Source organism: Gopherus flavomarginatus, chromosome 6 (genome assembly GCF_025201925.1).
Source record: "Gopherus flavomarginatus isolate rGopFla2 chromosome 6, rGopFla2.mat.asm, whole genome shotgun sequence".
NCBI classification, from domain to species: Eukaryota; Metazoa; Chordata; order Testudines; family Testudinidae; genus Gopherus; species Gopherus flavomarginatus.
In genome coordinates this window covers 52,266,064-52,293,138 of record NC_066622.1, presented here as the reverse complement: position 1 = coordinate 52,293,138, position 27,075 = coordinate 52,266,064, and the positions used below count along the sequence as shown (strand labels likewise).

Below are 27,075 nucleotides of genomic sequence, written 5' to 3'. Positions count from 1 at the left end.
CAAGCTGAGGCTGCAGTGTTAGCACCTTGCAGCAAAACATTAGCAATACCTCTTCTCTTTCTGCTATTCTTAAGTCGGGCTTGTTGTTCCATTAGGCGTATGGCTGCGCCCTTAGAGCAGTTAGAGTAAGTGGCGGTGATCTGGAAGTGAGTGAGGGGAAAAGAAAAATGGATGGTTCCTAAAGTGGCATTTAAGATTGTCCATTTAAATCCTGATAAGTGAGGTTTTTCTGTAGGCTCATACCATAACTGTTGGCTCTGAACCTGAATGTCCTCCTTAGCCAATGAAGTGTCAATTGAATGGGAAGGGATGTACTGAAGTAGAGTACAGGTGATATTTGCAGTGAGGGGAATATCCTGGACACAAAGAAATCCTACAGTGGTTAGGCAGATCCTTTCAACTGTAACATTAGTTCGGGTGGCATGAGTGACTATAAAACATTCTGGACCCGTTTCGCTATATGGCCAACAAGTGCCTGGGAGTAGCACGAGATCTATATTATGGTCAGTGTCCCATGTGTCTATGTAAATCTCAGCTTGGTCAGGTTCTCCTGTATAAGTAACATAAGAGGTTATATTACGGTAACTAAGATATACCATACCAAACGCATTCCATTTAACATACCGTTCGTACACATGGCCATGCAATGAGAAGATTAACTTGGATACTTGGATACGCAATAGGAAAACAAATCACCAGAGGAAGCGGGTCTGGGCCATTGTATAATGGTCGAGGTCTTGCGTAAATATGGGTCTGATTGGGGCTCAGAATGGGTACGGTTTTCTGAGATATTGAGGGATGGAGTTGCTACGGGAGGCTTAACTAAAGGGGAGGCCGTGTGGGAAGCAACGGAAGGATGGGATTCGTCTAGTAGTTCTGGAATAGCCTGGCATGGCCAGGGGACCTAACCTGTACGGCAATCACCTGAACTGGGAATAAATCCCAATATCCATTTTATCCCACATTGCCATGCCTGTTTCAGCGATGCTTAAGAGCATTTTAGCAGTAAATCTTGGGTTAAAGAACTAAGGGTGGAGACAACATGTAATTCGTCCACTCCAGCCCAGATACTGCTTATTTGTGCCCCGGAGATAAGCCTATGTCCTGGGCCAATTGGCCCAATTTTCATTATGCTGTTGATTTTTGTAAATATTCCAGACAGGAGCGGCACTATTTGCCCCGTCCCGCAAGGAGCCAGTTAAATCCCTCCTTTGGTAGGAGGATGCACCCCAAGTCTATACCAACCCAAGGGTAGCTCCTCAGGAGCAATTGGGGCAGGTAGAAGTGATCTGGAAGTGGAATAAGGGCAGGGCAAATTTGATAGTTCCTAGCCTGGCATTAAGTATGGTCCATCTGAACCCCCTTGGGTTTCTTTTTCCTAGAAGAACCATACCACAACTGCTGGTCATACACTCGGATACTTTTTCAGGAGGCTTTAGGTTCGTTATATGGGAGAGAAAATACTATAACAGGGTACAGGCTATGTTGTTGGTTACTGAAATAGCCTCTAAGTAGAAAAATATTCCCATGGTTAGACAAGTCTTGTGGGTATATGTTTGGTTATTTACTAGTGGTGTCAGCAGTGAGCTTACAAGTAAGGCTACTAATTGGAGAAATATTCAGAAAATATTACTTTCCCATCCCCATCCCAAGTTCATTAAAGAGGAGAGGTTAAGGAACATTAAAAGTCTCATTTTCAGGTAGTTTTGGCTAGCTTTCGCAAGCTATTCTTTGAGATTTCGTAGTCTTAATTCACTTAGCTGTCCAGCAGTGAGGCAGCAAGGGAGAGGTTACTAGCACAATCACCTTGCTTGCTTGGAGGCTTTATTATGTCCTCACGTGGAGAGGTTGTTTTCTTAGCAAAGTTCAAAGGCTCAGTGGGTCTGTCAGCAAACAAAGGAGAAGTTACCAGTTCTTTTACCTTGTCCTTCACTCCTGCCGTCCAGAAAGAGCAACAATGCCAGAAGGAAAGATAGACCAATCATTAGTCAGAGAAGTCATCACAGTGAGGAACATGGGCAGGTAGTCAATTCTTGGCACTTCACAGCAGTGTTGGTAATTAACAGGATTTGATAAGGGTCTTTCAGCATGGAGCCAGGGCAGTTCCTCGCTGGTGGACCTCCATGTACACCCAGTCTTCTGGTTTCAGCAAGCAGCAGAGCTACTGTATTTAAAAAGACTTAACACATTTTATTAGTGCCCGGCGATAATTATGCATTGTGTCATTTATTAAATAAATGTCCACCTGAGCCAAAGCCAGCAGGGCACTGTCGATAGTTGCACTGGGTGCCCTGGTAGAAATTTTATAAGGGCTGAGTGCATTGGAAGTGGCCTTGTAAGTGCATTTGGCCATACTAGATCTGTGAAGCTGCACATAACTTAGTTATAATTTGTCCAGTAAAATTAGGTTTACATTCACTGTTGCTATTTACAAGTATGCCAAAGCTTCACAACCGTTTTGGCATAAGCCTTTTTATAAGGAAATATATTACTAAAACTAACACATACTGATAAGAACAGCATTTTGGCATGTTTATAAAGTCAATCTGAATATTTACAAAGGGTCCTCATGGAGTGGAGTGAGCTGCAGGTCTAGTCTGGACTGGTTTTCCACTGTTGTGTGACAGACAAATAGGGCAAGGATTACAATATTGTTGAGCCATGATTAAAAATTTTGAGGCATACCAATGCCACACCCCTGATGCAATCATCCCTCCTTTTCTCACGCGGGCCAAACCATGGGCCACGCGAGCAAGGTAGGGGAACATAGCCCGGGGCGCAACCAGATGACCATCTGGAGTGCACCACAAGGTGGGAGAACACCCATTTCATCCCAACCGTCCTTCTCCTCCTCTGGTTCTGACTCCTGCGTAAGTACTAAGTCCTGCAGAGAGTCAACTAAGGAGATGGGCTGGGACATATAAAGAGCAAATATTTTAGTAGGAGCCGGAGACCTGGAATGGGCCGCCTGCCTGGCAGAGGCATCCGCCAGGGCATTTCCTCGAGTAACATCGTCATGGGGCTTTTGATGGGCTGCACATTTAACCACAGCAATAGCAGAGGGTAATTGTAAGGCAGATAAAAGAGCATTAACATATGGGCCGTGGCTAATAGGTGCTCCGGTAGAAGTAAGAAATCCTCTATATTTCCACAACTGCCCATAATCATGCACTACTCCAAAAGCATATCTAGAATCAGTATAAATAGTAACAGACACACCGGTTGCCAAGCAACAGGCTCGAGTAAGGGCAAACAGTTCAGCAACTTGGGCTGACTTCACTGAAGGAAGGGAAAAAGCTTCTATAATGCTTTGTTGGTTGCACACAGCATAGCCTGCTACCAGCTGTCCTTCTGCATTCCTTAAACAGGAACCATCCACATAATAAATTAACACTGGGTTTTGCAGGGGAATATCCTGCAGATCAGGTCTGGGAGCAGATAATTCAGCAGTTATAGATAAGCAATCATGGGGTTCCCCATCGGTTGCCGTTGGGAGAAGGGAAGCAGGATTTAGTACTGGACACCTAACTAAAGTAACATTTGCAGCATTTACTTTGTGAGCCGCGAGTTAGAAAGGTGCTGAGTTTTACTTTTAGTAAGAAGGGCTGTAACAGCATGTGGAACTACAACAGTTAACGGACTGCCGAGAACTAGGGAGGCGGAAGCTTCAACTAACATTACAGCTGCCGCAATAGATCGAAGGCAGGGGGGTAACCCAGCTGCCACCGGATCCAATGGGGAACTGAAATAAGCTATGGGTCTGTTTTTCTCTCCATGGGTTTGAGTAAGAACACCCTGGGCTGAACCCTTCTTTTCATGACAGAAGAGGGTAAAAGGTTTTTTGTAATTGGGTAGGCCTAGAGCGGGGGCTTTAGCTAAAGCAATTTTAATTTGCTGGAATGCTTCTTCTGCTTCTACAGGCCATGGGATAGGGTCAGTGACTTTATTGAGGGTTAAATCTTGCAAGGGTCACACAAGAGATGCGTAACCCAGGATCCATTGCCTACAATAGCCTGCCATTCCCAGAAATCCTCTGAGCTGCTTTTTTTTTTTTTTTTTTTTTTTACAGATATCCTTGCTGATTGCAGGCAAAACTGAGGAATTACTTAAATTACTCCCCATATTTTTCTGTATTTGTTTTATAGGCAGCGCAGGTTTTTAATTACATAACACTGTGTACATTTTTCAGCTAATTTAACTAAATTGTTCATAGCCAAATCAAATAATTGCTATTCCATAATTTCTTTGCCTGAATCTATTTACAAACATTTCACAGACACCAAGAACTTTCTTCTTTAGCATTTTTACAAAATTCAACTGCCGTTTCCTCCAGCAACTACAGAGTTAACTTCTCACTCTCCCTTAAATCACTTGCTTGTCTCCCAACAGCCACTTTTATCAACTTAAGTCACCATTCAAAGTAAGTCCTGGGTATTTGAAATTCCCATGCTTACACTTACTGACTCCTTCCTTTCACTACATTCTCAAAGTTTCCAACCCGTTTTTCAATCTCTCTGTCTGTTGCCTGCCCGCCTGGGCCCGATCCTGCTTTTCTTGCTACATTATTTCTTTCATGGGCACAAGCATTATCCCACTACCAATTTGGCAAGGAGAGCGGGCCTCCCGACCAAATCCCCTTCTATCTATCCACGCACACCCCACATCCAGATGCATCCTGTTCAATGATCAACATTTTTTTTTCATGTCTGGACTTAGCACAATCTTTCCCTGAGGCAACAACAACCCCTCAGCATCAGTGCACTACAAAAGAGAATAATAGCAGGGCTACAAACAATAAATAAAATAGGGAGAACAACAGCATAAACAGCACAATAAAATTCCTTCCTCGGTATAGTTTGAGAAGTGGTATATTTTTGGGAAGTGGTCTTGCTGGGTTCAGGAAAATTTCAGCCAGCTGGGCAGATCCAATGTGCCCAACCTGGTCAGCACGATCGGCTCACAATGCCCACAGGGAGGGAGAGACCTTAACCAACAGTTCCTGTTGCAACGAGGAAGGGCTGGGGTCAGTCTTTTCCTTAGAGTGTTCCTTTAAAAAGCTGCCAGGGCCTTATTGTGAGCGGGATCAGGCATATCCAGATACACACCATTTGGGTACAACAGATTGTACAATTTAATTCACACAAAAAACATTTTCCTAATGGGTTGACGGGAGAACATGGACTAAGAAGAAATGCATGTCGGTTAAAGAGACCAAAAAAACCCCAAAAACGGTACAGAGTGGGGAATGGGAGCATTTCCCACTCCTACTGCCGTAACAATATTCTAAGAAAGGGGTACAGACAGAAACCCCTGCAACCTCAGGGTAAAACACAAGGCTTTAATATTTATCAAACATGAGGTAAAAGTACCATTTATTACACAGGAAACAATAGGGAAATTACTAGGAAAAAAAAGCGGGGCAATGATGTTACTAGTCTCCAGACCCTCCTAGCAACCTGGCTGCAGATGAGGCGGATTAGGGAAGAACTGGAAATTTGGGAAAGGGGCTAGCTCCGGCACTTCTTTATAAGGTAGCATTCCTGCTTACAGTAGGCGCAGCTCTTTCCACAAGCATTTAGCCTTCCAGTGCCCTTCCTGCCCGCACAAAAAGCAGGAATCAGAGTTAGGTCGAGGATTCACCCCAGGTGCTCCTAGACCCTGTTTCTGGCTGGAGAACTTTTTATAAGAATTCTGCATGGTTTAAATTTGCAGGACCATAAGTTTAGATTCTGTTTCATCCTTCTTTCTTTCAAGCTGCTGATGAAAATACTGAGCAGCAGCTGCTAAAATACCTTCTAAATTTTTGCCTTACCAATTAATAATTGCAATTATGGGAGGGGGAGAGGTAACTTGACCTTCCCCTTCATCAATGGCTACCGGTGGGGCCACTGTTTATATTTTATAAATAAGTCATTTAAATCATCTGGTGGGGATAAAGGCAGTGGTTTAGAGTCCGCCGCTCCCCAAAGAGGGGCTCTCGGACCAGCTGCAGACTGGCCCGACAGTCCCTGGACAAGGACTAGTTGTTTTTTTTTTTTTTTGTTTTTAAAGTTTAACTTTTCCTGGGAGTCCTTAAGACCCCCTAGTATACCAATTCCACTTCTGCAAATATTTACATGTCGACAGATTATAATGTACATACATATAAGCAGCAGGAGTGCCTTTTGGTGGGATAGGAATCCCTTTAGATTGACCAGACCCCATTTTCACTTCAGCCCTCTTTCACTCAAGCCATTCACACAAGGGAACGCTGAATAGGATTGCCACGGTTCTAACACCAATGGCCTCTTTACCTGCCCTGGGCAGGGGAAATAGGAGTAGGCTTTCGCTGACCTGCACTACAGCAGGTACCTACAAGGAAGGAGGTAAAGGATGGGACGGGTTTCTCTCCGGATAACCCGCGGTCCCCGTAAGCCTGTCGCCAGCCCAGAGCACCAGCCTTTAAGCCAACGATGCTTCTGAAGCTATGGACCCAGCGGTACGGTTTCCTGGGGGCTTCCCTCCTCTCCGAGAAGGGAAGGGAGCTTATGGCTCCAGTGGACAAAGAAAGGGACCCTGCGGTCCTGGGAGGACAGTGCTCGAGGAGCGGTCACAGGGTCATAGGTCATGGAAGGGAAGGGAAAAAGATGGGGAAACACACAAGCACCCAACAGGCTAGCCACTTACCAAGGCCTGCCAGCTGGGAAGTTTCAGAATCTCTCCAAGCTCAGCTGTGGGGCTTGCTTTCGAGACACTCCCGGTCACGAGCTTTTGCTTCGCAGGAGGCTCGGGGCGTCTTCCCACAGCTGCATTCACGCTGGCCGCTTGGCCCTCACACACACACACACACACACACGCACTTTCTTGACACAGCTGTCAAGGCGAGAAACCTCAGAACCCCGGATCCCCACCAAACCTAGTAGGAAGGGGATCCCCGATCAACTCCCAGGGCATGCTAGCCCAGGAGCGGATCAGGACTCTCCGGAACGAAAGGAGCGTGGTCCGTGGGCTGCCGGCGATACCTTTGAAACCTTAGGAGTCTTTGGAAAGACTTTATACCTTTGAGACTTATGCAACCTGGAAACCTCAGAGAAAGGGCGTCAGGTCTGTCTGATGGCTAAAAGTTCGAACCCAGCTTGTGACTTACTCCAAACCAGAGCCTACTGACCAGTCCTCTGCCAAGCCCCGGTAGAGATTTCAAAAGGTCTCTTACCTTTTAATTGGGCCCTGGGGTTGGAAGGAAACTGCCTGCGGTCCTCCGATCCAGGAGAAGCCCTCTCGTGGGTTCCCGGCCAATGCACCAAATTGTCGTGGAAATGATCACCACCCTGTTGAGTTGATCAGACAGCCTGAGGCTCCTTTATTGATTAATCAGAGAATACATGCATATGCACGTAGAGACGACAGGTCCCCTAGCAAGGGGTAAGTCGCTCTGCCTTACAGCAGTGATACCTGTGCTTATAAAGCTGAAAACCGCATATTATCATATGAGCTTATACATCCGATGATACCTTATTTAGTTAATACAATGACATCTTCTAACCATTTGCTAAAAACAATTGCTATTAATATATCGGAAAATGAGCTAATTGCAAGTCTGCTCTTTTTACTTCCCCATACACAGGTTTCGTAATTATCAGGTCATCGACACCTGGTTTTCCCCCTACTTGCGGTTTAAGCTGTTGCACGTTGCCTGAGCCTTTGAGGAACTTGTGTCCAAAAATACATATTGTTTGTACCTTTGGCCAAATTATCATGAGTTATATTTTACGCCCACACAAGCAACTTAATAAACTATAATAAACTAAAAGCTGTTATAACTTAACAGATTTTCTGGTTCCCCTTTATCCAATTCTAGTTCCTCTTTTTGGGGCCCTGACCACATCTTTTTGCCTCAGCGTGCCCTTTGTACAGAAAAACAAGTTTAGCAGGAGTTAAAACTCTTGCTTCTAGCTAAGGGCCTACTCTTACTTTATTCTCAGCAAAAAGCCTGGGGCCTTAGGTAAGGTGGGGTCGGGGAGGGTTTCCCTATCAGGTGCCAGGGCCAACAAAAGGTTAATCCAGCCCTGACTACCTGAGCACTATTTCAGCCTCACATTTTTGGGTGGAACTCCCACAGTGAGAGCTGCAGAGCACTCCCCCGCAACACACACGCACACACTCGTCCTGGTGTTGGGAGGGGAACAGGAGAAAGGACAAAAGAAGAGATGAAGAGAAAGGAGGGAGGGACAGGTGGATGGAGGAAAAGGTGAAACACAAAGGACAAACCCTAATGTCCCCATGATTCTAAGGGACAAAATCCCAGGTGCGGAATAAAATTCTGCCTCCTTAAGCTCATGTTTTCCATGCCTAGAATTCAACTCTCACCAGATGGATAAGACTGAACAGGTTTCACACCTCCAGGAGGCTCTTACCTTCTAAACAGGGACGGCTGTTTTCTAGTAAAATCACTACAAGGGAAGGAGAAAACTGGAAAGAGGTTTCTCCTGGCGCTCACGTCCGTGAACCCGAATACTCTCTCAGTCCTCAGACAGAGACCTGGAGAAGGAGACTTGCTGAAGCAAAGCCACAGGGGTCTCTGAGGTTTCCCTAGCCCCTGGCCCCTGACTGATGTCAGGATCTCTCTGTGAGGTCACCACCTGCTCACCAATAGTCTTTGACCAATAGTGTGAGGTCCTGCAAAAGGCCTTTGTGATGTCACTGCCACACCCCTCCCTTGCTGTGCCAATGTCCTGCCCCTGGCCAGGCACTTTGGAGCTTTGAGCTACTCCCTGTGGATCACCCCACTCAAGGAGCTTTTCTATAGAGCATCCTCAGATGTCTAAGCACACGAGTGCCATGGCAATGAACTGACACACATGGCACCCCAGCATTAGTAGGGGAGAAATCCCTACTGAACATGCATTACACCTAGCAGCCCCTGCGTGGGGTCGGGCGGGGGCTGCGGAGGGGAGAGACCTGGGAAAGGGATGGATGGAAAATGTCTGTGCAGCCGGGACATGGCCGGGGGGCGAGGAGAGAAGAGCAGGTGACCCCTGAGGAGCGGGGAGAAAAAGGGAGGGCTGAGATCCCCTCGGAATTACCACTGCCCCCTCCGTGGAGACCCCCTTCCTCTCCTGTCCTGCCCCCTTTCTCCCTAGAGAGCAACAAGCAACATCCAGGGTGACACCCCCTTCCCTCAAACCCCTGAGAAGTTCCCTGTTCCCCTCCCTCCATTGTGCCCCATTTTCTCTCCCCTTTGCCAATGGCCAGTTCAGATGTCAGGTTTGGGGTGTTTCCCCCCATTTTCACCTGCAGTGATTTGTCCTTGTGTAGGTGGGAAATGGTTCCCCCGAGTGATTTCTGAACTGGGCAGAGGGTTAATGGGCAGAGGCTGGGGGGGCCTGAGACAGGGACACCTCTGGGCTGGGCTGGGGGGGCCACTCTCTGCTGGCAACAGGGCGTGGGAAGGGCCAGGAAGGGGAGGGGGGAGCAAGTGTCCCCCATAGAGAAGGTCCAGCCCCAGGCTGCTACCAGTAGCACATTCCTATCCTGGCTGGGGGGAGGGCTTTCTCCAGCTGGGACCTGCCCCCTAGGCAGCCCCAGGCTCTGACCGCACCAGCCCCACCTGGAGCCCCAGTGAGTGAGAGACCCCGGAGGGGGAGGGGGAGGGAGCACTGGGCCCTGACAGGAAAGTGACTCTCTCCCCTCAGATCTTGGTGTTTTCCTCTCATGTTATCAAATATGCAGTTTGTGACACAATTTCTTTGCAAATCTCAAAGATTCAAATAAAATAACCTAAACATTTGCCCCACTTCTCTCTAGTTGTCTATTTCTAATTGAATATGCCCTGAGATTTTCCTGTCTCTAATTATAAAATAATAAGAAAATCTCAGATTTACACCTTTTCTCAGATTATTGAACACAAAATGTTTGCAAATGTTGCCCATTTCCTCTCTATTCATTTATCAAGTATTCATGTGAAACACTCAGATTTTACCTCCTATCAACAACTGATATAAAATTCCTCTGATTTTCCACTTTCCTCTCTATAATTTGCAAAATGGATCCAAAATCTCTGATTTCCACCCTTTGTCTTTCATTTCTGAACACTGATCTGAAAGCTCAGGTTTTCCCTCTGTGTCATTATCAAATGTCAATTAACAATCCTCTCAAGTTTTGTGCTGTTCCTTATGTTTCTAAATCCCAGAAACTTCTTCCTTCGGGGGAACCTGTTGCCCTGAGTCGCTCTCCATTCTGGATGTTGCAGGGGATTAAATTTCCCAGTGATTGTCTTTCCCCTCTCCTTTGAGGATCATTTGTTCCCTCTTTTAGCTCTGTTAGATATTTGCCAAAGAAAGAGACCAGCCTGATATTTAATACACATCAAAGCCAGAGGCCTCCCCCTGTTTGGGGATCAGTGGTTCGCAGCTAGTAGTGGGAGAGTTGGCTGGCCCCTTTTCTTTTCTCCAGCTGGCACAGGATGAGGGGGTCACTCTGAGTGCAGCATGTCTTGAGAAGTATCCCAAACCACAAGACAAATGGTCTCTGTGAAGGGTTGCTTCCCACAGTGCTAAGATGTAGCCACCTCTGGCAGGATCCATGGTGGCTACTATTTGCTAGTGACAGGCCACGGAAATTTCTTACCTATTTTGCCCCTCCATGCCAGGCCTGCACAACATACGGCCCGCGGGCAACGTGCGGCCCGTGAAGTCTCACTGTGTGTCCCGCAGCCGGGAATCAAAGGGCTCTGGGCTGCCCGTAGCCGCGGGGAATCCAAACCCCTTTAAAGTTCAGCCGCGGCCGGGATTCAAAAGGTTCTGAGCTGCCCGCAGCTGCAGGGAGCCCAGAGCTCTTTAAATCTCAGCCGCGGCCAGGATTTATAGGGCTCTGGGCAGGCAGGCGGGGAGCTCAGAGCTCTTTAAATCCCAGCCACCAGGGCCGGCTTTAGGCCAATTTAACCAATTCCCTTGAATCGGCCTCGCTCCTAAGAGGACCCCGCACCCAAGCCCCAGTACCAGCAAAAGCCAGTGCTCTGTACCAGGGTGGCCCAGTTTCCCCAGGGGGCAATTTAAAAGGCCTGGGGCTCCCAGCAGGGGCTGGAACCCCAGGCCCTTTAAATTGCCACTAGAGCCCTGCTGCTGGAGCCCTGGGGTATGGCTGCGGGGCTATGGGGGCTATTTAAAAAGTCCATGACTCCCATTGCTTCTACCTCCCCAGCCCTTTAAATAGCCACTGGAGCCCCGCCGCTTCCCCAGGGTTCCCGCGGCTATTTACAGAGCTGGGGCAGTGGAAGCAGGGGCGCCCCAGGCCCTTGAAATAGCCCCCAAGCCCCAGGCTGCTGCTGCTACCCTAGTGGGAGAGGGGGGAGGAGGAGGAGGAGGCACTCACCATAGAGGATGGGCTGTACCCCCTGTACCTGCACCCCCTGCCCTGCCTGCAGCCAGCACGTCCCCAGCCAGCCCCTGCTGCACCCCCTGCCCGCACCAGCCCCACACCTCCTGCCCTGCTTGCACCAGTTCCTGCCTGCAGCCTGCCCATCTCCAGCCAGCCCCACACCCCCTGCCTTGCCTTCAGCCCTGCACCAACCCCGTCTCCAGCCAGCCCTGCACCCCCTGCCCTGTCTCCAGCCAACCCCTGTCATACTGCCTGCCCTGCCCGCACCAGCCCTGCACCCCCTTCCCTGTCCCCAGCCAACCCCGTACCCCCTGCCTTGCCTTCAGCCCTGCACCAACCCGTTTCCAGCCAACCCCTGCCGCACCCCGCTGCCTGAAGCCAGCCAGTCCCGCACTCCTTTGTCTCCAGCCCTGCCAACCCATGCCGCACCCTCCCTGTGGCCCTGCCTGAAGCCAGCCAGCCCACCCCACACCTCTTGTCTCCAGCCTGCCCCACACCCCTTGCCCAGCCTGCAGCCAGATCCTACCTCTCGCATCCTCCCCCTCCCACACCTCCAGCCAGCCCCATGTTCACTGGTGCCCTGCAGTTCCGAAGGAAGTAACCCTGCACATCTGCTTCAATGAGATGGGCAGGGAGCAGCTGGGACCCACACATGTGCACCCTAGCACACCCTAAGGGAGTGGCAGAGCTCATTTCTAGTTCAGACCCATCTTTTTAAAAAAGAACTTTTAGGTAGGGTTAACATACATCTGTACTTTCCCGGACATGTCAGGCTTTTTGGTTCTTAAATCGCCATCCGGGAGGAAAATACGGACGTATGGTAACCCTACTGGTACAAAAAATACATACTGTGGCAGAACTTTTTATAGGGAACCGGTTGTTAAGAACTGAAAGGCTTTTTTTTCCCCAATCATCCCTGCGGGGCCCCGCCAAAAATGTTCAAATTGGGCCCCGCACTTCCTAAAGCCGGCCTGCCAGCCACGGCCGGGATTCAAAGGGCTCTGGGCTGCTCGCAGCGATTCCCGGCCGCAGCTGAGGTTTAAAGGGCTCAGGGATCCCTGTGGCTGCAGGCAGCACAGAGCCCTTTGAATCCCGGCGGCAGCTCCAGGGGATGGAGTGAGGCTGGGATTTCAAGGGCTCAGGCTCCTCTCAGCAGCAGGAGCTCTGGGACCTTTAAATCCCTGCCCCAGCCCTGAAAAGCTCTGGGTTCCCCCAGTCGTCAGAGCCCCAGGCCCTTTAATTTGACCCTCAGGGCTCCCAGCCACCTCTTTGGCTGGGAGTCCCTGGTTGATTTAACATCAAGTAACACCTCCCCACCACCAACCTTCCTTTTTGACCCACAGCTGTTTTGGTGGGGCGGCGCTGGGGAAGGAGGGTTTGTTTCTGCAGGGCTGGGCGGGGTGTTTCCGCCAGGCTGGGAGGTCCTGAGTGGGGGGTGTTTCCGCAGGGCCAGGGGGTTTCGGTCCTCAGCTGTTTTCTTTGGAGTATTGTGGCCCTCGCTGTTGTACTCAAAGTACTGTACAGGAACTTTTCAGGGGGATTAAGGCAAAATGCCACATTTATTAGTAATACAGGTATCAATTAATACTCTATGATATGCACATGAGATATATATCACAGTCATGCATTCACGCACACACACAGACATAAGCACACTCCGCCTTGCTGTTGTTACCAACTAGTTGCTCCCCTTAACTGCACTGGCCAGGTGAGTTAGATGGGGGAGGGGTGGAGCCGGGCTTCTACCCATCCAAATCGATGGTCCGATGGTGACAAGACGAGATCTGGGGTCCTTCTGCAAGACACCTCGCATTTATAGCAGCTTCCCTCTTATGCAAATCTAGACCAGATTCAAAATCTGGGTCTGCGTCCATTGGTCTTTGTGCTGCTTTTCTCTGGGTGTTGTCCCAATGCCGCTCAAAGAGGGTGTTTTCTAAAGAAGGTGCTGCTTCTAATCCCTGAGGCCATCAATATGTCTGCTCTTCTTTATTGGGCCCACTTGACAAGTTGTATTGTCCTTTGCTCTGGCTCCCATTCCCTCTTCAACTGTTGTAGCTGTCTGGAGGTGGGTGACTTCCAAGCCTCACTCATTCACATCTCATTCAGTCAATAGAGCAATTGATTACAGAGTGCGGGGGAAGATCTTATTCTACTTCTAGCAAAAAGGCACGTGTTTTCTTTTACTTTAACTATACTATCCTTAGGGGCTATAACATTTGATACAAAGTTTTCTACCAATTTTCTATATAGGGATCTAATACAAAGTTGTATGAAAATAGAGAGGCACAATGCCAAGTCATATGAATTACAAAATAACATCATGCTGGATGCAATGTCATAAAGATACTTAATACAGAAAGATACTTAATACAAAATAACACAATGCAACGTTATAAAGATTTATAGAGATAGTTAATACAGAGATTTCTCTACATCACCGCTTTACGAGTTGTGCAGGCCTGCTGACGGCATTCGTGGGGCTTCTTGCTCATGTGGATTCTCTGATGCTGAATAAGGTGAGAGCTGTGATTGAAGGTTTTCCCGCACTCAGTGAATTCATAGGATCTCTCCCCTGTGTGGATTCTCTGATGCCCAATAAGGTGTGAGCTGCGACTGAAAGTTTTCCCGCACTCATTGCATTCACAGGGCCTCTCCCCTGTGTGGATTCTCTGATGTTGAGAAAGGCCTGATCTGTAAGTGAAATTTTTCCCACACTCAGCACATGTATTTTTTTTGCTTTTCCCTGCAGATTTCCTGCTGTATTCTGGTTTCCTTAAGGCCCTTCTGAGTTCCCTGACAGGAAATAAATTTATCCATTTTCTCCCCTGGCTGGTTTCCCTGCTCTTTTTCTGGTCTGTGCTGAACCTCACACGTCATTGCATCACCTGCTGTGATAGAGACAGAAACCTCAAACAGGGATGGAAAGGGGAAGGCCAAACCAAAACAAGTGCTGGAGAGAGGTCAAATAAAAATCAGGAACTCAGCTCCCCCCAACAGGAGAGAGGAGAGGATCAATTCAGCCTTCACATCCCATCCAACTTCACAGGGGGAAGGGAGAAAGCTACTGCCCGGTGTCTGCTAGCATCTATAGGAAGCCTTGAGCTATATTTACCCTGCGGATGCGACCCCTGCTACGGACAATAATGAACTGAGAGACTTCCCAAGAGCTTTGTATGGCATCCTAGATGTTTCCTTCAGGCACTTACAGATTCTGAGTTGGTTTAATGTTTCCTCATCTGTGCGGGGAGATCTCAGGATCTCTCTTTCCTCTGAACCCTGGAGCTCTGGGACCCATGGCTCTTCCCCTTGTTCCAGCTGGGAGATCATATCACGTTGGAAAACCAGAAAATCCGCTCAGATGAAAGAAAACAAAGGAGTTCAGTTGATTTCATACAACTTGATCATCAGAAACATTCTATTAATTTATCTTCAGTGCTTAGTGTGACCTAGTCTGCCTGGGGCAGTCCTCACTGAAAATGCCAAGGTCAGAGCAGGCTGAAAAAGGGAGAGCAGATGCTCCCCAAACTGGTGGTTAACACTGAAGTTAAACTCACTGACCAGTCACAAACTGTGCTTCTGATCCCACACACTGGTTAACGAGACTCTGAAAAAAGAATTCACATGGCCCCCTTTATTGCATGACAGTTCTCTGACTCCTAATCAGCAACTAGGTCCCGTACAGTGAGAGGTTATTTAAAAACTCTGCTCACTGTGATACAGCATGGCCAGAGGGCAGCAGGGGAGTGATCCTAATTGGATCCAGGAAGTGGGTGGGCAGAAGGTTAGCCACATTACCCAGGTTTGGATCTCATCCAAAATACCATGCTGCCAGCCAATCCTTTAGCAGTTAAACTAAATGTTTAGAAGAAAGAACAAATGAAAGAATGAAGTTAAATTCCATCCTTCCAGACAATTCTTTAGCATCTAAACTAAAGGTTTAAAAGAAAAAAAGACAGAAAGAATTTAAATGGAAAAGCAGTCAGATACATTCCAAAATGGATATATCAGGTTCTTAGCAGTATTGGTGAGTTGCTGGCTTGAAAATCTGTCTGGAACGCATCCACAGCTTGGATGGGTCATTCAGTCCTTTGTTCCAGGGTTCAGTTTGTAGAGAAGTTGCTCCAGAGGTAGGAAGGGGGATTGAAGACAAGATGGAGATGATGCAGCTGCGCTTTATATTCCTTTTGCCATGTGGCTTGTACTTCCTGTGTCCCAAACACAAGCTTCACAGCACATGGCATGGAAAAGCTTTGGAGGTTTCATTACACAGGCAAACCCCGGCATGTCTTGCTGACTCAATAGGTGTATCCCCTTGGTCCATAGGTTCATTGTACAGCTGATGACCCTCAATGGGCCATCAAACATGCTAGGCAATGTTGATGCCAATATGTCTGGGGGTGTCACCCAGAAAAACTGCACAAGTCTGGAAATACAGATATACCTTACATATCTGTAACTCACAATACAAAGGTGATAGAAACCTAGAAACAAAATTATCATACTTGGCAAATTATAACATTTTCACTGACACTTTACATGGCATACCTAGCATGATTCATTGCAATTTTATCAGATTATATTATTTTATTATTAATACCAAAGTGTCTCACAATTTCATGCAGTCTCACACTTGCTAAACTAGTGAATTCCCAGGACCAGTTCCCCAGGTCCTTGAAGATGCCAAACATTGTGCTTAGGAGGGATTGAAATACCCACATATCTGCTGGGAACACACACACAGACACTGTGTCAATCTGTACCCCTGTGTTCACTCTTCTAGAAAATTATGATCAGTTTTGTACCCAGTATGGCTTGTGAGGTATCATTAGAAAACGCATAACCTACTGAATATTATCCTCCTGTTAAAATGTGTAGTAACACTGTATGTAAAAATTGTGAGATTTTACAGTATGATATTACTGAAAAAGTTTCAGTTCTGGGGAACACCCACAGACCAGTTCCTCAGAGACAGCAAGGCAAACAGCTGGTCAAACAGCCATTCTCCTGCAGGGGGAAGGTGTGAAGACATTAAGGGCTGGTCTACACTACGGGGGGAAATCGATCTTAGATACGCAAATTCAGCTACGTGAATAACGTAACTGAAGTCGAATATCTAAGATCGGATTACTCACCCATCCTCACCGCGCGGGATCGATGTCCGCGGTTCCCCCTGTCAAATCAGCAACTCCGTTGGGGTTGGTGTTGTTCCGGAATCGATATAAGCGCGCTCGGGGATCGATATATGGCGTCTAGATGAGACGCCATATATCGATCCCCGAGCAATCGATTTTAACCCGCCAATACGGTGGGTAGTCTAGATGTAGCCTTACATTCCATCACAAGGACCTATTGAGGCTGTTGTGGAAAACGACCACAGGATTAATATTTGAATCAGCTCAGCCTGAGGCTCTTTTCTTGGTTACAAGCACGCAGGGGACGACAGCTATTGGAATACTGTTCCCGAACTAAAAATCACAGAAGCCTTTTACAGCTTAAAACCACAAACAATGACACATACGTTGCACGTTAATTTCCTTATTTGGAATATATTGCAAAATATGATGCAGGTCAAAAGCAAGCTGAACAATCAGTTTTCCATATTTGGCCTTTCCTGTTCTTTTTATTACACCTGGTGATATGGGAGCAAGACTCTCCATGTCTCAAGAAATGTCACTAGCAACCTAGGCCATTTTCACATGCTGGGGTGCAATCGAGATCAGCGAGGAGTTGTGTCATCTGTAATCCTGAGTGAGATTCAGTGTTCTGCTGCTGGAGCTCTCCTGTCTGGATACTCCCAGCCAGCGTTCAAGGACGCACTGAGTGTCTGTATGATAAGTAACCCTGGACTGGCAGCTCTGACTCCAGCCGCCTGCTTGTTACACCGCAAGCACATTCTGGTTTGGGTAGAGAAGGCTCAGGGTTTGAGAGAAGGCTGGGGGTAGGAAGCTTCTGTTCATTATGCTGGACCTAACCCCAGTTTTACTTGAGTAAAGAGGAGATATTTGACATTGTGTGATGCTGCTCCTGTGCTCTGTTCCCAAAGTGTTCTGCAGCAGAGGAGGGTCTCTGGTAGTATGTATGTTACTGGCCTATTGGGGTGATGCTGAAACAGGACAGGGTACAGATGGCATTGTGGGGGTGGCATGAACCTTCACTCTTCATTTCCCCTTCCAAGAACAGAAGGGACAGGAATCCTTACCCAGCAAGACCATCGTCTCATAGTTCCTCTGCATGACATCTCTGTAGAGGGCTCTCTGAGTGGGGTCCAGCAGAGTCCCCTCTTCCCTGGAGAAATACACAGCCACCTCCTCAAAGGTCACCAGCCCCTGAAAGAGCAGGAGTCCAATACTCAGTACCTGCTGACCCACTCACAACCCCACTATTCACGGAACAGCAGCACCAGGGAAATGGAAGCTCCAGGAGGCACATGTTAACAGAGTCCCATCCCACCTTGCTTACAGCAGCCAGGAGGCATCAGAGGGTAGAAAGAGAGAACCTTTGTGTCTCCCATCTGACAGACAGAAGCAGGGTCTTCACATTTATCACATAGCTACTAGCCAGAGCTTAATATAGGAGATGGGGCTGTCTCTGGACCCTGATAGTGGCTCCCTGGTAGGAATCCCAGCACTCTCCAAATAAAATATATGGAAGAAAGGGGAAGTCAATCATAAAGAATAGAAGTTAGAAGGTCAGAATTGTAGTGCCCATTAACAAAGGTTTAGAGAAAATAGAGCCTATCAAACTAACGGGATATCCTTATTGGATGAGATCAAAAGTTTGGTTGCAGCTAATAGTATTGGTGTAATATACCTAAAGTTCCTTAAGGGACATGACTTGATTAGCACAATATTTTTACTAAAAAAAACTAGAATGATACAAAATAAACACGGCATACATTAAATAGATTAAAAACTCTGATAGTAAATGGGGAACCATGAACGAGTGGATTTCTTTCTAGCAGGTTCCTGCAGGGATTGGTTCTTGGCCCTGTGCTATTTAACATTCTTATCCATGACTTAGAAGAGAGTACAAAATCATCACTGATAAAGTTTACAGTTGCCACAAAGATTGGGGTTGGTGGTAATTAATGAAATGTCAGTAGATTCAGGCTCCATCACTGAGAGTCTGGGAAGTTGTCCCAGCCCTGGCTGGAGGGTTATTTCCTGTTCCACAAAGAGGGGAAGTTCCATTCCCAACTCCTGTGCCTTGAAATTAGGACCTATCTGACACTACACCCCCATCTTCATCATAGTGGTATGATTACAATATGATTAGGACATAATTATGATCTATTTTGTAGAAGATGCATCATGTGTGGTGTCACTGGAAAAGTTCTGATTTGCTGAATATGATTATCCTATTTGTGTGCACATATCATGTTCGTATCTGAAGTTATGGATATTGACTCTGTATCTGTATTTCAAATGTGCTTACTCTGGATAACACCCACAATGAGTCTTTCAGGTACAACAATGAAGAATCCAGACAGTGCTGATGGCTCAACAAAGACAATGGACTGTGGAAGAGCTTAGCCTTCCTGTGAATGTTTCAGCCAGCCTAGGAGTCATGGCTACTATGACTCAGCAGGGCCTGTGACCAGACCACATGACACTAAACTCCATTTTAGTACCTGTATTTTTCCACAAACTGGACTAGGAACTGAGTTTGGAACAAAAGGTTCCCACCATATGGAAAAGCTAGATAAGGTGGGGTGTGACATCATCTCTTGGCCTCATTCTCCACAAAAGAGAACTTCTGGAAACACCTGAGAAACAAAAACAGATGTGGGGGAAGTGCTGCTCCCAGGATCAAGAGATTTCTAGCTTGTGTATGGAAACTTGGGGGACTGCTTGTACCATCAGTCAGGGTGAGAAATTGCTAATTCAAATTCTATCCATCTAGTATCTTAGGCTTAGTCTGAGTTTTGGTTATTTGCTAAATAATCTGCTTTGATCTGTTTGTTTTCACTTATAATCACTTAATCTATCTTTCTGCAGTTAATAAACTTGTTTGATGCTTTCTCTTAACCAGCGTATTTTGAGTGAAGTGTCTGGGGAAAATCTCAGCTTGTTGTGCACATCTGTCCCATATCGAGGGGAAGGGGAACTACATTAATGAGCTTGCATTATAGAGATCCCTGTGCACTATAAGATGGTATCATTCTGGATATATACTACAGCAAGTGTGCAAGGTTGGGGAGTGGGAAATTGGCTCTTGTCTTCTATCTGTCCTTGAGTGGCTTAGGTAACGCACTCAGGTAGCTTAGTTGGCTGCATGAGGCCACCTGCTGTTGTGTTGGGTGATAACAGGCCCTGGAGAAGCTGGCGAAATCTCCAGCAAAGCAGTGTGAGAAGGGCCAGCCCAGCGTGAGGGTTAGAGGACACAGCAGTTCCCAGAAAGCTCCACAAACTGCCTCCTGGGGGTGACAACCCATCACGCCCTACACTACACAAGTCTCAGCAGGTTTGTCACATGCTGTCCCCTCCCTTTCTCCACCCGAGATATTTCCTGCTTCCCACCACCTCTAGCAGTTCCCACCCTCTTATGCATTTACTGCTCCTCAACCTCCAAGCAGAGCCCGCCACCATGATAATCTCTTACCTGAGCCAGCTCCATTGCAGCCATTTCCTTGCCCCTGGGAGGACGAGATGATCTGCAGCGAAACATGGATGTTATTCTCTGGCCTGCCGGGGTGAAAAGGGCAAGGTGTGAGAATTCAGACTAGGCTTTTGTCCATTCCACAAGCCGATTCCCCCCAGCTTTTCCCCTGCTAATGCACATTCTAGGTTCTAGCACACTGTGAAGCACAGAGTGACCTTATTCCAGTACAGGCCTAGCCCCCTCCCACCAGGGTGTAACCCTCTGACACATGGGGAAACCATCCCAGTAACAGTCTCTCTCTTACACGTATCAAGTTTGCAGACAACACCAAGCTGGGAGGGGTTCTAAGTGCTTTGGAGGATTGGATTAAAATTCAAAATGATCTGGACAAACGGGAGAAATGATCTGAAGTAAATAGGATCAAATTCAGTAGAGACAAGTGCAAAGTACTCCACGTTGGAAGGAACAATCGGAGGCCAGAGAAGAGCAGAAACAAAGGAGTCACTTTGGGGGATTCTCCCTGTCATTGTCCCCAAGGCAGCTGTCTCAGGTTTACAAAGGTGTTTCATGTTCCAGCCTTTATACAGTCTCTCCTGGGAGTGCCCCTTTCATGGACTGGGCCTAGTTTTAGTTTTTGGTAGTTAACAATCTTGGTTTATTGTTCATCTAACCAGTATGTGTGGATTGCAGTGTGTTGGAAACTCTGTTTGGGATAACAAGCTGGTGCATGTCATTTTCCGCTGATGAAATGACAGACTTCATATGAGCTTGGGTCGTTCAGTAGCGTGCTGGACAGTGCAAGATGCACATTTCTGGGGGAAAGTTGGGCACTTGAGAATTTGCTGGTTTTCTCCTGAGGTGTAATTCATGAGTGGCTGTCTAGCAGCACTCAATACTGTGTAGCTGGGAGTGAGTTACATGCTGGAGACTGTGTGTTAATTGGCCAAGAGGGGCTGTTCTCGCGGGAAAACAGTGGAAAAGGCACCCCATGCTGGAGGACTGAGGGGACAGCTATTTAACAGTCCAGATTGTACTCTGGGTAACGTCACAGACAATCATTATGACAGAGCCTCTTACAACACAGAGAAAGTAAATCCATGTCCCAGAAATCGAAGATTCCAGACAGAGGGCAAGTGTCTCTGGCACTGCCTCTTGCTGACAGAGAGGTTCAGAGACAGTGCGAGAATCCTGGGGAAGCTGGGAACAGGAAGCATGGGCTGGCGGGGTTCGGTGGAGAAAGGGAACAGGAAGGGCAGGGATATTACTGAATCCAGGATCTCAGCAGTACTAGATGACAAGATAGCACATAGTGCAGCCCATTGGAAAACACAATCCCAACTATACATACAAAATGATGGGGTCTAAATTAGTTGTTTCCACTCAAGAGATGGATCTTGGAGTCACTGTGAATAGTTCTCTGAAAACATCCACTCAATGTGCAGCAGCATTGAAAAAAAGTGAACAATGTAGGAAATAATTAAGAAAGGGATAGATATGACAGAATATCTCATAGATCATATTTGTAAAAACAGCAAATAAATCCATGATACACCCACATCTTGAATACTGCATGCACATGTCACCCCATCTCAAAAATAGATATATTGGAATTGGAAAAGGTTCAGAAAAGGGCAACAAAAATGATTAGGGGTATGGGACAGTTATGCCAGACCTAACCCCCATTTTCACTTGAGCAAACAGGATATTTGACACTGTGCAATACGGCTCCTGTGCTCTGTTCCCAAAGTGTTCTGCAGCAGAGGAGGGTCTCTGGTATTATGTGTGTCACTGGCCTATTGGGGTGATGCTGAAACAGGACAGGGTACAGATGGCATTGTGGGGGTGGTGTGAACCTTCACTCTTCATTTCCCCTTCCAAGAACAGAAGGGACAGGAACCCTTACCCAGCGAGGTCACAGTCTCATAGTTCTCCTGCATGACATCCCAGTAGAGGGCTGTCTGAGTGGGGTCCAGCAGAGCCCACTCTTCCCTGGTGAAATACATAGCCATCTCCTTGAAGGTCACCGGCCCCTGAAAGAGTAAGAGTCCAACACTAAGGACTTGCTGCCCCACTCCCAGCCCCACTATTTGTGGCAGAGAAGAGTGAATCAAATGGAAGCTCTGGGTGGATCATAGTCAGGAATGTCCCACCTCGACCTGGCTCAGAGTATTCAGCAAATGCCAGGGTGAGGGGATGAAGAGAGAGCCCCTTATCTCTCCCAGCATATCCATCACCCCCCTACTAGCCACTGACTGATACAGGAGATGGAGCCCCTAGCAGGGTCCAGGGAGAGCTCGCTGGTAGGATGCCCAACACCCTCCTCATTGTGAGGAGCGGGATATGAAGGGAGAGGCAGCTGCAATAAGCCTGACTCATGGGTGTCCCCTTTATATCTCACAGCAGCTGCTGGTTAGTGAGGTCAGGCTCCAGCACTAGGAGTCTGGTCAGTTTGACTAGCTCCATGTAGGTGGTTTATTTTCTCTCTTCACAAATTAGGGTATTTCCACCTCCAAATCTCCTGGGTCTGTTCCTAGAATCTAGGCCACTTAGTAAATAACTCCCAGCAGATCTGCCACACCCTGGCCTCCTCCTTTCCCCACACTGTGAATTTCCTGCCCCGCTCCAACCTCCAAACCAGACTCTGCAAACCTTCCCACCTCTGGTGTATTTGCTCTCCCTTTCCTCCAGCAGGAACCCACCAGCAACCCCCCGATAATCTCTACCTGGACTGACTCCACTGCAGCCATTTCTCTTCCCTGTCCCACGCCAGGCTGGGATGAGCTGGAGCAAAACATTCTGCAGCCTGTCTGGGGGAGAAGGGCAGTTGTGGGCGTTTCAGAACCGGTTTTAGTTAATTTCACATCACAATTCCCCCAGGCCCTTTCCCTGCAGACAGACACCCTAGATTCTGTCATGCTGGGAAATGCTCAATCTGTTTATTACAATTTAGACCTGGCCCCTCCTGCCAAGCTAAGTCCACAGACACATTTTTAACCTCCCTTCTCTCTCCCCTCACCCCTTCTCTGAACACAAGGCTAGAAAAGAGCAGAACCAAAGGAGTCACTGTGGGGGATTCCCTCAGACACTGACCCCACGGCAGCCACACCCCAGCAGGGGGAATATGGAGTGAGGAACTGGCTTTTGCTCTGTCTGATCCTTGTTTTGTTCACTGGAAAGTGGTTCTGCCCCAGGATGCAGCAATACATGTGTCTGGGTGGACTAGAGAGCTGGAAATCTCTCCCCCACATTCATTTCTCCCACTGCCCCTTTCAGTCTCTCCTTCCCCTGTCCTCTCTCCCTGCCCCTCTGGCTGAGACAGTCCCATTCCTGGGGGCTTTGCTCTCCCATGGCTGGATTTCCTCCTGGCAACCGCTAATGGGAGGAGAAATGAGGTGGTGTTGTTTGTGCAGAGTCACTTTCTTGCCAGACCCTAGGACATTCCCTGAGGTCTTTCAGTTACCTGGAGACTCTGGCTCAGAATTTAGTAGTAACAGGGCCCAGGACTGCCCTAGGGGGCTAGGACCAGCTGCAGAAAGTCATCCCCTGGGCCGGGCAGAGAAGAAGCTTTAATCAAGGTCACTTCCCAGCACAGAGCCCCACTGGGGGAGCAGCAGCTGCCAAGCCTGGTCTCCCAGATCACAATGGAGGCTGCAGCATCTGACCCAGGAAGCTGAACCCCAATATCCTGAGCAGAGAGGGACAGAGTGTTTGAGCAGCTTCCCTCCTTTAGCTCTCTGGGGAGAGCAGCTAATGGGAGCCCCTCCTCACAGGGAGAATGGCTGATCTCATTTGACCCACTGTCCATCTGGAATCACTCCTTGTCTTTCCATACAGTGACTCTGGATTAACAACAGTCTCAATGACACCAGATTTCAGAAAGAATGAGTCCAGAACGCTGTGGAAAAGACCATCGTGTGGCAGTGCTGACTCCCTTCCCACCTCCCTCACCCCCGCAGATCTAGGACAAGGACTGGGGGCAAAAATTTTCCAAACGGAACCGAAAGTTCCTGCAGTTTTCAAAAGAGGAGAAAAGTAAATTCTGTGATTTCACACTAACAGTGTTTGCTAAGTGGACAGAAAGTTATCACAGTGACAGGGCACGTGACTGGGGAATGGACTTGGTGACCTGGTGACTAGGAGACAGGACTCTGGTACAAGTTGACCAGAGAGAAGGATCATGGTTATCAGCAGCCCCCAGACACCTCCTAGTACCCAGAGCCCAGACCCCCCAGCCAGGGGCCCCAGACACCCCCCAGCCAGGATCCCATCAGATATTCCCTGGAACGCAGCCCCCAGAGTCCCTGGCCAGGGACCCCAGATACCCCTCAAAGCCCCACTGGCCAGAGAACCCCCACCACACCATGATTGCCAGGTTGGGAATCCCAAAGGGTTCCCCCCACCAAGAGCCCCCAGCAGCCAGGGACCCCCTCAAGGGTCCCCCCCCCCCCACTGGGAACGCAGTCCCTCACTGCCTGCCTAGGAACTTCCCCACCCTCCAGAACGATCTACCCTGACATTTGCCTGGGACCCCCTCCTTTGCCCAGTGTGACCCCCTGATGCTTTACAGTGCGACCCATCACTCTGCTTCCCTGGCATGCCCTCACCTAGTGCCAGGGAACCCCTCCCCCAGCTGTGTGCACTGGGCATGGCAACAAAACCAGGAACCAGCAGGGGAAGCACAGACAGAGCCCCTGGCACAGAACCAGGCTCCCTCTAACCCTATGTCCCGCCTCCCCAAGAGACACCCACCCCCACTGTTCTGCAGCCACCAGGCCCCCAGCGATACCCACCTCCAGGACCCATAGCCTCAGGGATGGGCACATCAGAACCACCACCCCCGAAAACCCCAAACCTCCACAACCCACCAACCTGACTAGGGTACCCCCTGCCCAGCCACCCAGAGGCCTCCCCCTACCACAATGCCCCTTCAGCTGCAATGTCCCCACACAGACACCGTCCCTGCCCCTGCAAGTGTTACCTCACAGAGTGTGAGAAGTGGCTAGAAAGTTACCACCACCTCCTGCTGGCCAGTCACACAGACAGAGGGAGCCTGGGGAGTGCTTCTTTAACAGGAGAATGGAAGGCCTGGAGGGCAAGAAAGGTCCACGGGCTGTCACTAGCAAATAATGGCCACCATGGATCCACCCCAGAGGCGGCTGCATCTTAGCACATTGGGAAACAACCCATCATATTCAATTAGAAATAAAACAACTAGAGAGAAGTGGGGCAAATGTTTGGGGTATTTTACATCAATCTTTGAGACACGCAGAGAGAACCCTGTCACAAACGACATTTGATAACATGAGAGAAAACCACCAAGATCGGAGGGGATTTGATGTTGCTATTAAATAACTAGTGGAAAAGGGGGACTGTTGGACTGGATTTTATATGACTGTCCAATACATAAACAGAATGTGATGGTCCCCCCCGGCCACGGGGCAACCATTCACGTGAGCAGCTCAGAGCCCTTTGAGGAGCTGATTTAAGGGCGGGGGGGGGAGCTGGAAGGCTCCCTGGACAATGGAAGGGGGCCGCAGGGGGATTGGGAAATGGGGTTTGGGCAGTCTCCATGGGGGATGTGCTCCTCCCTTCCCTTCCCTGCCCTGGCAAAGAACGGGAACCTCATCCCATCCCACTCCAGTGGGAGCCATGTTCTGGGGAATGACCCAGGGCAACAATTTCCCACCCAAACAAGGACAAATCGCTGCAGATAAAATGGGTGGGAAAATCCACCCCACATCGGAGAGATTTTAAATTGACATTTGAGAAGTATGGAGAGAAAAGGGAAAATCAGAGGCAATTAAAGAGCTGATCATTGGGGTGGGGGAGGAGAATCTCCCTGGATTTTATAGCCACGTGTGATAATGAGAGAGAAAAGGGGAAATCTTGAGAGAATGTGTGTGTGGGAGGAAGTGGCAAAAACAGGGACAGGATTCAGTTAACTCACCTCCCTCTCACCCCGGGAATGTCCTGGCTGCACAGAGACAGATCTACCCCTCCCCACCAGAGTGACCTCCCCCCCCGCAACTCCGGCTTCTCCTCCCCCCCCCGACACCTCCGCCCTCACACCAAAGGGGGGGGCTCTGCCAGCGCCTCCCCCTGAGCTCAACTCCTGCTCCTCCCCCCAGCCCGGATTGTGCCCTTTAGCCCCCCACAAACCCTGCCTCCAGCTGCCTGACCCCCCCGCCCATCAATTTCCTGCTCTGCGCCCGCACCCCCCACCCTCCCTGTTACTCCCCCACCCCGCTCCAGCCCCGCCCCCAGCTCCCGGCGGAACGTTATGGCTGGTCCGGGCAGGAGGAAGGGCAGCGGCTTCAGCGGCTGTTACTGGGCATGCGCAGTGCCCGGGAGTAGCACATTGCTATGGGGACCGATTTAATACACTGCCCCCGCCCCGCCGGGCCCGGGGTCCGCCCCTCCCCCCCACACGACGGCCGGGCCCCGGCCCCCCCATCCCAGCGGGGCGGATCCTCCTGCAGCTCCACTGGGGCCGAGGCGGCTCGAAGGCTTCTCCAAGGCTCCCTGGGGCAGAGTCACTTTCCCGCCCCCCAGCGCCTCTCATTCCCCGGGGGCTCCGGGTCACAATGTCCCACCGCCCTTCCCCCGCCTGCAGCTCCGGCTTCTCCCCTCCCGCCCCTGCCAGCCACACCAAGGGGAACCCCCAGGCCCCAGTCTTTGTCCCCACCTGGACCCCAGCGGGGCCGGGGGCAGATCCTGGCTGCAGCTGAGAACAGCGGCTCCGCTCCAGCTCGGGCAGCTCCAGCGCTGCTGGCAGCAAATGGAGAACCAGGGAGCAGCTGCTCAGCCCGTCCCCGCCGTCACAATATGCCAGAGCCCCGCCCCCAGGAGCTGCCCCCCCCTGAGCTGAGCCAGAGCCCCGCCCCCAGGACCTGCCCCGCCTCTGGGCTGTGCCAGAGCCCCGCCCCCAGGAGCTGCCCCGCCCATGGGCTGTGCCAGAGCCCCGCCCCCAGGAGCTGCTCCGCCCCCGCTCTGTGCTGGAGCCCCGCCCCCAGGAGCTGATCCGTCCCCGAGCTGAGCCAGAGCCTCGCCCCCTGGAATTTCCCCATGTTGGGTCTCTGAGCTTTGTTCTCCTGCCACCGTCTTCCCAGCACCCCCTGC

General features: G+C 49.3%; 1 protein-coding gene and 1 long non-coding RNA gene across 2 annotated transcripts in view; both read right to left on the bottom strand.

The window, feature by feature from the left end:
• The window catches only part of LOC127053868 (zinc finger protein 560-like), a 129,120-nt gene extending 103,974 nt beyond the window's left edge, over positions 1-25,146 (bottom strand). The window contains exons 1-4 of the mRNA XM_050959225.1: positions 24,935-25,146; positions 22,680-22,763; positions 21,860-21,986; positions 19,957-20,039 (exon numbers count right to left, since the gene is read on the bottom strand). Coding sequence (XP_050815182.1) covers positions 19,957-20,039; positions 21,860-21,986; positions 22,680-22,751 — 282 coding nt within the window. The 5' untranslated portion in view covers positions 22,752-22,763; positions 24,935-25,146. The remainder of the gene's footprint in view (positions 1-19,956; positions 20,040-21,859; positions 21,987-22,679; positions 22,764-24,934) is intronic.
• On the bottom strand, positions 1,543-7,450 carry LOC127053674 (uncharacterized). Its single transcript, XR_007775101.1, has 2 exons — positions 7,193-7,450; positions 1,543-2,179 (listed from the first exon to the last, which is right to left on the bottom strand). It is a non-coding gene; the product is annotated as an uncharacterized LOC127053674 (long non-coding RNA).
• Positions 25,147-27,075: the final 1,929 nt, after the last annotated feature.